Source organism: Hyperolius riggenbachi, chromosome 1, assembly GCF_040937935.1.
Source record: "Hyperolius riggenbachi isolate aHypRig1 chromosome 1, aHypRig1.pri, whole genome shotgun sequence".
Taxonomy (NCBI): domain Eukaryota; kingdom Metazoa; phylum Chordata; class Amphibia; order Anura; family Hyperoliidae; genus Hyperolius; species Hyperolius riggenbachi.
This window is the reverse complement of record NC_090646.1, coordinates 47,996,786-48,007,586: the sequence shown is the minus strand read 5'-3', so window position 1 is coordinate 48,007,586 and position 10,801 is coordinate 47,996,786. Positions and strand designations below refer to the sequence as shown.

General features: G+C 47.9%; 1 protein-coding gene across 1 annotated transcript; it reads left to right on the top strand.

Annotated features, from left to right (window-relative positions):
• The first annotated feature begins 274 nt into the window (after positions 1-274).
• On the top strand, positions 275-10,460 carry LOC137549558 (vomeronasal type-2 receptor 26-like). Its single transcript, XM_068271216.1, has 4 exons — positions 275-408; positions 809-815; positions 8,453-8,576; positions 9,556-10,460. The coding sequence occupies exons 1-4, from the start codon at positions 275-277 to the stop codon at positions 10,458-10,460; spliced, it is 1,170 nt and encodes a 389-aa protein (XP_068127317.1).
• Positions 10,461-10,801: the final 341 nt, after the last annotated feature.

The following is a 10,801-nucleotide window of genomic DNA, read 5'->3' as shown; positions in this document are numbered from 1 at the left end:
CCCAGTGTAGGTAGTTTAGTTGCCCCCAGTGTAGGTAGTACAGTTGCCCCCAGTAAAGCTAGTTTCTTTGCCTATGGAAGGGGAAGCAGTGCTAAAAGGAAAGGCAGTGTGGACAGTGGAGGGGAGAGGGGCTAGAACCCCCCTCCCTCACCTGGGTCCCCTCCTTCTGCCTCTCTTCCCCTCCATATAGTAACGGCAAGCAGGCACGACGAGCGGTAGGCAGATAATTACTCACCTGACTTCTGCCGTGTTCCAAGCACTGGAGTGTAGCGTCATGTCGTCACAACTCTCCGCCTTCAATGCCACCCACTGTGCGTCCACTAATCACGAAGCAAAGTGGGCGGCATTGAAGGTGGAGAGTTGTGACGACGTGACGCTGCACTCCAGAGCTTGGAACACAGAAGTCAGGTGAGTAATTATCCGCCTGCCGTGCCTGCTTGCTGTTACTATATGGAACTATATGGAAGGGAAGAGAGGCAGAAGGAGAGGACCCAGGTGAGGGAGGGGGGTTCTGCCCCCTCCCCGCCCCTGTCCCCGCTGCCCACCCTTCTAGGACTACTTCCCCTCCTGCTCTGCTGCTGTGGGGGGTCGTGGCAACACCCCCTTTGCTGTCAGTCACCCGGTGCACCAGGCCCCCCCCTCCTTGCGCTCTATGGTAGGAACACCCCTGATTGTTATCAATGGTAAAGAAAATATAACAAAATTACAAGTTAAAGGTCCTCCTCTATTGTCTTATGCTTTGGCTGATTGTGTATAAAATGCAGGTAATATATCTTAGCTAGCTGAATCTTTTTGTTTTTATTTCAAGCAAAATGGTAACTCAAAATGGTTACTTCTTTAAAGAGTATCTAAATTATAAACTACAGTTTGCTTTAAACCTAATAAGTTGCCAAGATACATAAAATCACACATGATAAAGCATGGTGAGCCATATGCAATTATTTTTTTTTTCCTGAGTTTTCTCTTAGGAGATAATTTTACATCTTCTATTTAAATTAACTTTTCAGCACTTTTCAACTTAAAAGTACTGAAAAGTAGATGTGGTGGAGTAGGTGGGTGTGGTGGAGTAGGTGGAGTATTTTCTTGCTTGCTGGTGGTTTACAAAACATTTTATTGACAAGTTGTGAAAATATCATCCAGGAGAAAGCTCAGGAGAAAAGGGTAATTGCATATGGCCCATGGTCTTGGTATCCCTGTCCCCAGTGTGAAATTGGGCCCTGGCCTTTTCTTTCCAAACCATAGGTGCAAAGGATGCTGGGGTGTATTGATGTCATAACTCCACCTCTCATGTCCATGTGATCTAGGCAGGTAGACAGACATCTGAAATAAGAATTATAGCAGACAGACAGGATAAGATATGCTGCAGCAGTTATCCTGTCTCTTCTCTCTCCTGCACACTGTGAAAAGAGAAGTAATTTGATCCAGGCAGGCAGACAGCAGGGGAGGGAGGGAGGGGCAGGGGATTTAACCAGGCTGGAAGGAGGGACACAAAGCTTAAACATTAGGAGAAATAAGGAAGTGCAGCTACAGATATAAATGTGAGTCTGTTCTACCCACAATGATGTAAACTTTATATGTTCATCTAACTGTACACAGTGCATAGACTACATATATATGTATTGCCATTCAGACCTTTTTTTTTTGACTAGAGGTGGTCTTTAAGATGGATACTTGGTTCTCAAGATGTTTCTTCAGAATGGATCCCACCGCTCTCTTATAGGGGTCCCTATTAAATAGTAATGAAGATTACTTACAGTGGTACAGAGGTGTATGTATGGGAAGTGTGCATGCAAATACTGTATTTGCATACACACTTCCCATACATACACCTCTAGCTAAGGTGTCATTCTCAGGCCCGGTTCTAGACTTTTTGCTGCCTGAGGCAAACTTGTGAGGATACACATTCCCCCCTCTAAACTGGAATGATTTCACAGCACCCGACAATTTGCACTGCACACTATAGCTGAGGTGAGCTTCCCCCCCCCCAAAAAAACACCCTCAGAGTAGGTAGGTAGCCAGTAATAGGTGCCCCCAGTGTTGGTAGCTAGGTACAGTTGCCTCCAGTATAGGTTAGTTAGGTACAGGGCCGGCCTTAGGTTTCACTGCAGCCTGAGCGAAACCGGATTTTGGTGCCCCCCCCCCATCCTCTTTGCGCGTGTACACATATATAAACACACACACACACACACACACACACACACACACACACACACACACACACACACACACACACACACACACACACACGGCCATATATAGCACCAACAATTTGCAATGTTTGTTATAACCGTGGTGCGTTCCTCCCCCAAAAAATGCCCTCAGACTCAGTATAGGTAGGTGGGTTGCCAGGTACAGGTGCCCTCAGTATAGGATCTCATGTGTAGGTGCCCTCAGTGTAGGTAGCCAAGCGTAGGTAGTATAGTTGCCACAGTAAAGGTAGCTAGTATAGTAGCCCTCAGTATATGTAGTATAGTTGCCCCAGTGTAAGTAGCATAGTTGTCCCCATATAGGTAGCATAGTTGCCCCCAGTGTAGGTAGTATAGTTGCCCCATATAGGTAGCATAGCTGCCCCCAGTATAGGTAGCATAGTTGCCCCAGTGTAGTAGCATAGTTGCCCCCAGTGTATGTAGTATGCCCCCAGTGTAGTAGCATAGCTGCCCCCAGTGTAGGTGGTATGCCCCTAGTGTAGTAGCATAGCTGCCCCCAGTGTAGTAGCATAGCTGCCCCCAGTGTAGGTGGTATGCCCCCCAGTCAATCCCCACCCTTTCTGTGGCAGGGGGCCGGGCAGAGACTGACTAACCTGACTTCCACATTCCAGCGCCGACGTCACTCTTCTCTCCCCGCCTCCGCTCCATCTGTAGTTAGAGCAGGGCTACAAGAAAATGGCCGCCGATTGTCCGGGATTGCAGGGAGAGACAGCGGTGCTGCAAGGGGCAACAGGGCGCATGCGCCCTTGAGAGCTGGCGCCCTGAGCTACCGCTCCGGTCGCTCATATCGAAGGCCGACCCTGGTTAGGTACAGTTGTCCCCAGTATTGGTTGGCCAGGCACTATCTTCACTTCCTGTTTCTGCCTGGTGCTGCTCCCGGACTTCTGCCACCTGAGGATGTCACCTCACTTGGCATCATGGGCGGACCGGGCCTGGTCATTTTGCTTCTTGATGTTCAGTCTCCTTTCCCAGTTTTGTCTTCTTTGGAACTACATGTGGCACTATGACCTCACCTATAAAGTTCTGTGAGGTTGTCTGCAAGATGCATTCTTTGCATTATTTACCTTCCCGGCTCCAGCGCAGGCGCAGTATCGGCTCCCCGCCTCGGAGATAGGTGGAAATAGCCAATCGCTGTCGGGCCGCTCTACTGCGCAGGCGCAAATCTCCTGTGCCTGCGCAGTAGAGCGGACCCGACTGAGATTGGCTATTTTCGCCTATCTCCATGCGGAGAGCAGCAACAGCGCCCCTGCTGGAGCCAGGAATGGTAAATAAATCAGCGCTTATCAGGCTTGACGACGCAGGATTCCGGGACACTTCGGGGGAGCCAGCGCTGGACTGCCTGCAGCTACAGTGTAAGGGGAAGCCTCGAGGCTTCCCCCTCCCGAGGTGAGTACCCCCAGGGGAACTTTTTTTTGTTACAGGTTCTCTTTAATCTCATAGCCATTGTATATGTGATCTTCTGCAGAAGAAAGCTATTAGTTCTTTTTATTACAGGTTCTCTTTAAAGTCCACCCCTTCCGGATGCCCATCCTCACACTACTAACCCAAACACAAAAACTATCCATCCCTTATCCTGTCTCCTGATCCTATCTGATCAATAGCTTACCCAAAATATTATATTTAAACCAATACTAGCTGTTCTGCATCAAATCAAACTCTCTTTGGCTGTAACCAGGGGCATAACAATAGGCCCGGCAGCGCCTGCGCCCGCGGGGGGGCCCGGCCCCCCCTGGGGCCCGCTCGGGGCCGTTTTTGGGTGCTGGAGGGGTGGCAGCATGAGGGGAAAGCCTTGCCCACAGTCGGCGGGGAGAGGGGAAGTTCCCCCCCTCTCCCTCACCTAGGGGCTCCCCCCTCTGCGCTCCCCTCCAGCTAGTCAATGTGTGTGGGCAGCGGGCAGCGGGGGCGGGATACATACCTTCTTCCTTGCGTTCCATCGCCGCCTTCTCGCTCTAGCGGCTGACGTCACTTCCGGAAGCAGAAGTGACGTCAGCCGCTAGAGCGAGAAGGCGGCGATGGAACGCAAGGAAGAAGGTATGTATCCCGCCGCCGCTGCTTCCCGCTGCCCACACACATTCACTAGCTGGAGGGCGCAGAGGGGAGAGCCCCGAGGTGAGGGAGAGGGGGGAACTTCCCCTCTCCCCGCCGACTGTGGGCAAGGCTTTCCCCTCATGCTGCCACCCCTCCAGCCCCCCAAAACCGGCCACGAGCGGGCCCCGGGGGGGATTTTCAGGTGTCTGCTGCCCACATTACGATTTTCAGGTGTCTGCTGCCCATATTATGATTTTCTGGTGTCTGCTGCCCACATTACGATTTTCAGGTGCCTGCTGCCCATATTATGATTTTCTGGTGTCTACTGCCCACATTACGATTTTCAGGTGCCTGCTGCCCACATTGTGATTTTCTGGTGTCTGCTGCCCACATTACGATTTTCAGGTGTCTGCTGCCCATATTATGATTTTCTGGTGTCTGCTGCCCACATTACGATTTTCAGGTGCCTGCTGCCCATATTATGATTTTCTGGTGTCTGCTGCCCACATTATGATTTTCAGGTGCCTGCTGCCCACATTGCGATTTTCTGGTGTCTGCTGCCCACATTACGATTTTCAGGTGTCTGCTGCCCATATTATGATTTTCTGGTGTCTGCTGCCCACATTACGATTTTCAGGTGCCTGCTGCCCACATTACTATTTTCAGGTGTCTGCTGCCCACATTACGATTTTCAGGTGCCTGCTGCCCACATTGCGATTTTCTGGTGTCTGCTGCCCACATTACGATTTTCAGGTGTCTGCTGCCCATATTATGATTTTCTGGTGTCTGCTGCCCACATTACTATTTTCAGGTGTCTGCTGCCCACATTATGATTTTCTGGTGTCTGCTGCCCACATTGCGATTTTCTGGTGTCTGCTGCCCACATTACGATTTTCTGGTGTCTGCTGCCCACATTACGATTTTCAGGTGCCTGCTGCCCATATTATGATTTTCTGGTGTCTACTGCCCACATTACGATTTTCAGGTGCCTGCTGCCCACATTGCGATTTTCTGGTGTCTGCTGCCCACATTACGATTTTCAGGTGTCTGCTGCCCATATTATGATTTTCTGGTGTCTGCTGCCCACATTACGATTTTCAGGTGCCTGCTGCCCATATTATGATTTTCTGGTGTCTGCTGCCCACATTACGATTTTCAGGTGCCTGCTGCCCACATTACGATTTTCTGGTGTCTGCTGCCCACATTACGATTTTCAGGTGTCTGCTGCCCATATTATGATTTTCTGGTGTCTGCTGCCCACATTACGATTTTCAGGTGCCTGCTGCCCATATTATGATTTTCTGGTGTCTGCTGCCCACATTACTATTTTCAGGTGTCTGCTGCCCACATTATGATTTTCTGGTGTCTGCTGCCCACATTGCGATTTTCTGGTGTCTGCTGCCCACATTAGGATTTTCTGGTGTCTGCTGCCCACATTACGATTTTCAGGTGTCTGCTGCCCATATTATGATTTTCTGGTGTCTGCTGCCCACATTACGATTTTCAGGTGCCTGCTGCCCATATTATGATTTTCTGGTGTCTGCTGCCCACATTACGATTTTCAGGTGCCTGCTGCCCACATTGCGATTTTCTGGTGTCTGCTGCCCACATTACGATTTTCTGGTGTCTGCTGCCCACATTACGATTTTCTGGTGTCTGCTGCCCACATTGCGATTTTCAGGTGTCTGCTGCCCACATTACGATTTTCTGGTCACTGCTGCCCACATTGCGATTTTCAGGTGTCTGCTGCCCACATTACGATTTTCAGGTGTCTGCTGCCCACATTACGATTTTCAGGTGTCTGCTGCCCACATTACGATTTTCAGGTGTCTGCTGCCCACATTGTGATTTTCAGGTGTCTGCTGCCCACATTACGATTTTCAGGTGTCTGCTGCCCACATTGCGATTTTCTGGTGTCTGCTGCCCACATTACGATTTTCTGGTGTATGCTGCCCACATTAGGATTTTCTGGTGACTGCTGCCCACATTGCGATTTTCTGGTGACTGTTGCCCACATTGCGATTTTCTGGTGACTGCTGCCCACATTGCGATTTTCTGGTGACTGCTGCCCACATAAGGATTTTCTGGTGACTGCTGCCCACATTAGGATTTTCTGGTGTGTGCTGCCCACATTATGATATTCTGGTGACTGACTGCTGCCCACATTAGGATTTTCTGGTGACTGCTGCCCACATTACGATATTCTGGTGACTGCTGCCCACATTAGGATTTTCTGGTGACTGATGCCCACATTGCGATTTTCTGGTGACTGCTGCCCACATGGCGATTTTCTGGTGACTGCTGCCCACATGGCGATTTTCTGGTGACTGCTGCCCACATTGCGATTTTCTGGTGAACTCTGCCCACATTACGATTTTCTGTCCCACATTACGATATTCTGGTGAACGCTGCCCACATTACGATTGTCTGGTGAATGCTGTCCACGTTACAATTTTCTGGTGACTGCTGCTCACGTTACGATTTTCTGGTGACTGGTGCCCACATTACGATTTTCTGGTGAACTCTGCCCACATTATGATTTTCTGGTGAACTCTGCCCACATTATGATTTTCTGGTGAACGCTGCCCACATTACGATTGTCTGGTGAATGCTGTCCACGTTACAATTTTCTGGTGACTGGTGCCCACATTACGATTTTCTGGTGAACTCTGCCCACATTATGATTTTCTAAAGGCCCACATTACGATTTTCTGGTGAACTCTGCCCACATTACGATTTTCTGGCCCACATTACGATTGTCTGGTAAAATGCTGCCCACTTTACAATTAATTTACAGTGAAACGCTGCCCCATTACGATTATTTGGCACCTATGGGGGGGGGGCCCATCCAAATATTCGCAGGGGGGCCCAGTGATTTCTAGTTACGCCCCTGGCTGTAACCATCACAGTGCCAAAAATAACCACCATAGCAGCATGCTGGAATATAAAGGCGATAAACACCACCAACAACATGTCCTGTTTTCAGACTTATCTAATTAATGCCAGCGATAAGAGAATAGCACAGGGCAGGAAGCCAGTTAATGCACTTACACCTAATTCCAATTTTCAGACAAATGTACAGTACACAGTGAAAAATTACAAGACGTTCCTGGAGGGATATAGTGGTGGACTCAGTTGGAGAAAAATGTATGTGATCTACCAGATTCATTTTAATCCAAGTTCCAAAAAAAATGATACATATTAAAATAGAAACCGTGACCAAGAATTGAACTTCCTCCCAATCAGTAGCTGATACCCCCTTTCCCATGAAAAATCTTTACCTTTTCACAAACAAATCATCAGGGGGCTCTGTATGGCTGATATTGGGGAGAAACCCCTCCCACAGTGTGATGTCAGGACCATGGTGCTGACGTCACACTGTTGGAGCCTTGTTGCATGGTGGGAAATAACAGCTGTTTCCAACTTCCAAAAAAACAAGCAGCGGCTACTTCCACTGACATCACCTGCCAGCAGTAAAATGTTGCCATGTGAGAAACGTCAGAATGTAAATCAGGGAGAGGAAAAATTTCACAATGGGCAAAATCTGACTAAATTATTTATACATAATTATTGTAAAAATTAAGCACTTTTGTTCATTACGTTATTTTCACTGGCGTTCCTCTTTAAAAGTAAGAGATGCTAATTATCTTTAAATTGCTTACAACTCTTTTTAGAGTTGTATTGCTGTTCATGTCCTCACTGTGACCATTTCTGCTTGTTTACTGTCTCTGGCGTCACAACAAGAAGTTAGAATAGGTGGACCAGTGGAAGATGAATACCTTCTGGGAATCCTGTTTTTATATTAGTAGTTCTGAGCCTGCGCAGTAAAGCCCGGAGGACGTCCGATGATGTCAGCGCACCGCCGTGAGGCGCATTTTGGAACGCGGAAGGAGCCCGACCTGGCCGCCGGCCTGGCCAGGTCGGGTCGGCCACCGGAGACCACGGCAGCCTGCGGAGCGGCGCCGAGGGCACCTCCTGCCTGTCACGGGCTGGAGGAAGCCCCAGGTAAGTGGATGAGGATTTTTATTTTGTTTAAAGATTCCCTGAACCTTCCCTTTAAGAGCCAACCTACAAAGTGTATTGTGGATTGTGCCATACGCTGTACCTAATGTAAATTGTGATGTAACCATATACTACTTTTTTAAACATCATCAGTTTGCATTATTATGTACTGAAGCAAGTTTTTTTGGTTAACATTGTATCATATATTATCTTAGGTACCACAAGGCCGCTGTTCTGAACCTTGTCTCCCAGGGACCAGGAAAGCACTGAGGGAAGGATACCACATGTGTTGCTATGACTGTGTGCCATGCTCAGATGGAGAAATAACAGCCATTTTGGGTATATGCCTTCATTTGCTGTTTAATCATTTTTATAATTTGCTGGTTACTTTTTCTGCTATTTATGCACTTTGCTACAGGTGGTGGCTGAAGAATGAATATGATAGCAAAATTATAGGATATTGAAGGAATAGGAAATCCTTGGCACAGGCATGGGTGTAACAATAGGGCCTGCAGCCCCTGCTCCTGCGGGGGGGGCCTGCCCCCCCCCCCCTGGGGCCCACTCAGGGCCATTTTGTGGGGCTGGAGGGGACGCAGCATGAGGGGAAAGCCATGGCCACACTCGACCCCTCCCTCACCTCGGGCTCTCCCCTCTGCGCTCCCCTCCAGCTTAAATTAGTGTCTGGGCAGCGGGCAGATACATACCTTCCTTTCCGTTCCACTGGGAATGCTCTTCTTTCTAGCGTCTGACGTCACTTCCTGTATAAACAGGAAGTAGCTTCAGACACTAGAGCGAGGAGTATCCGTGGTGGAACACAAGGAAGGTATGTATCTGCCGCTGCCCGCCGCTGCCTAGACACTAATTTAAGCTGGAGGGGAGCGCAGAGGGGAGAGCCCAAGGTGAGGGAGGGGGGGACCGTCCCCCCTCCCCACCGAGTGTGGCCATGGCTTTCCCCTCATGCTGCATCCCCTCCAGCCCCCCAAAACGGCCCTGAGCGGGGGCCTGTCAGAACCTCTGCAGGGGGGCCCGGTGGCTCCTAGTTACGCCCCTGGGCACAGGTTATCAATTCTGTGTCCATCAAATACACCTGCTGAGCAGAAAATAAGCTACTGTGTAAATATATTACTTTTCGGCAAAAAAGGAAAAGAAAGAGCAGAACAGGCTTCTTAGAGCAGAAGCTAAGTTTCTTTCTTTATTTCGATCCCTTAGGATAATATAGACAGACATGTTTGAAGTCCTAGTAGTTCATTTGAAATAAGAGTGAACAGAAATAATGTGTATGTGTGTGGTGTCTTATACATCTTTGCATTTGTTTTAGACAGTGAGAATTGCCAAAAATGTCCTGATAACGAGTGGCCAAATGAAGCAAAAAATAGATGTGTTCCCAGACGACAGGAATTTTTAACCTTTCAGGACTATGTGGCCATATTGTTTATTGTAAGTTCAATATTATTTTCTATGATATCTGTTTTGATAACTGGACTCTTTGTATTTTTCCGGGACACTCCCATAGTCACGGCTAACAATCGGAACCTCAGTTTTGTTATTCTCCTGTGCCTTCTGCTGAATATATCAAGCATATTTCTTTTCCTTGGTTGTCCAGCCGATATAACCTGCTTGCTACGCCAAGTGTTCTTTGGAATCTCCTTCACTATTGTTCTATCATCAGTTTTGGCCAAGACTATCATTGTTTGCATTGCATTCAAAGTCACCAAACCCGATTCCGTCTGGAGGAAATGTTTAGGAGTCAAAATGCCCATTACAGTGATGTTGCTCTGCTCATCTTTTCAAACTGTCAATGAAATTACTTGGCTGTCAGCTTCTCCTCCATTTCTAGAGTATGACATGCACTCTTTCCCTGGGAAGACCATTGTCCAATGTAATGAAGGCTCTGTTGTGGCTTTCTACATTATGTTGGGTTACATGGGACTTCTGGCTGCTTTGAGCTTTCTTCTGGCCTTCATGGTGAGGACATTACCTGACATATTTAATGAGGCCAAATACATCACCTTCAGCATGCTGGTGTTCTGCAGTGTTTGGATTGGTGCCATCCCAGCCTACCTGAGCAGTAAGGGAAAACAAATGGTCATTGTGGAGATATTTGCTATACTGGCCTCAAGTATTGGAATACTGGGCTGCATATTCTTCCCTAAATGCTACAATATATTGCTGAGGCCTGAAATGAATGTCAAAAGAAATTTATTATATAAGAACTTTTTCTAGACCGAACATTAATTATTTCATAACTTCTTGAGAGAAAGAGCTAAGAATAAGGACATCTTCCCAAAAACAGATTTGTTTTTGTTTTTTGTTTTTTTGCAAAACTATCATGTATTCCTAAAAGCTTCACAAATCTGTAGGCAATGTGTGGGTGCTGTTTCTAATGTTTAGGCAGGTAACTGCTCAATCGAATGTTCCTCTAAGGTACTAGGTACCTAAGAGGTAAGATGTACTATGAATCGTGGTGGTGCTTAAAGAAAACCTGTAATAAGAAAAACCTCCCCTGAAGGTACTTACCTCGGGTGGGGGAAGCCTCCGGATCATATTGAGGCTTCCCCCGTCCT

Bases quoted from the DNA above. Each gene is read 5' to 3' on its own strand.
- LOC137549558 (XM_068271216.1), top strand. From the start codon at position 275: ATGTCGTCACAACTCTCCGCCTTCAATGCCACCCACTGTGCGTCCACT. The intron at 8,577-9,555 runs GTATATGCCTTC...CATTTGTTTTAG, and splicing joins AGAAATAACAGCCATTTTGG to ACAGTGAGAATTGCCAAAAA.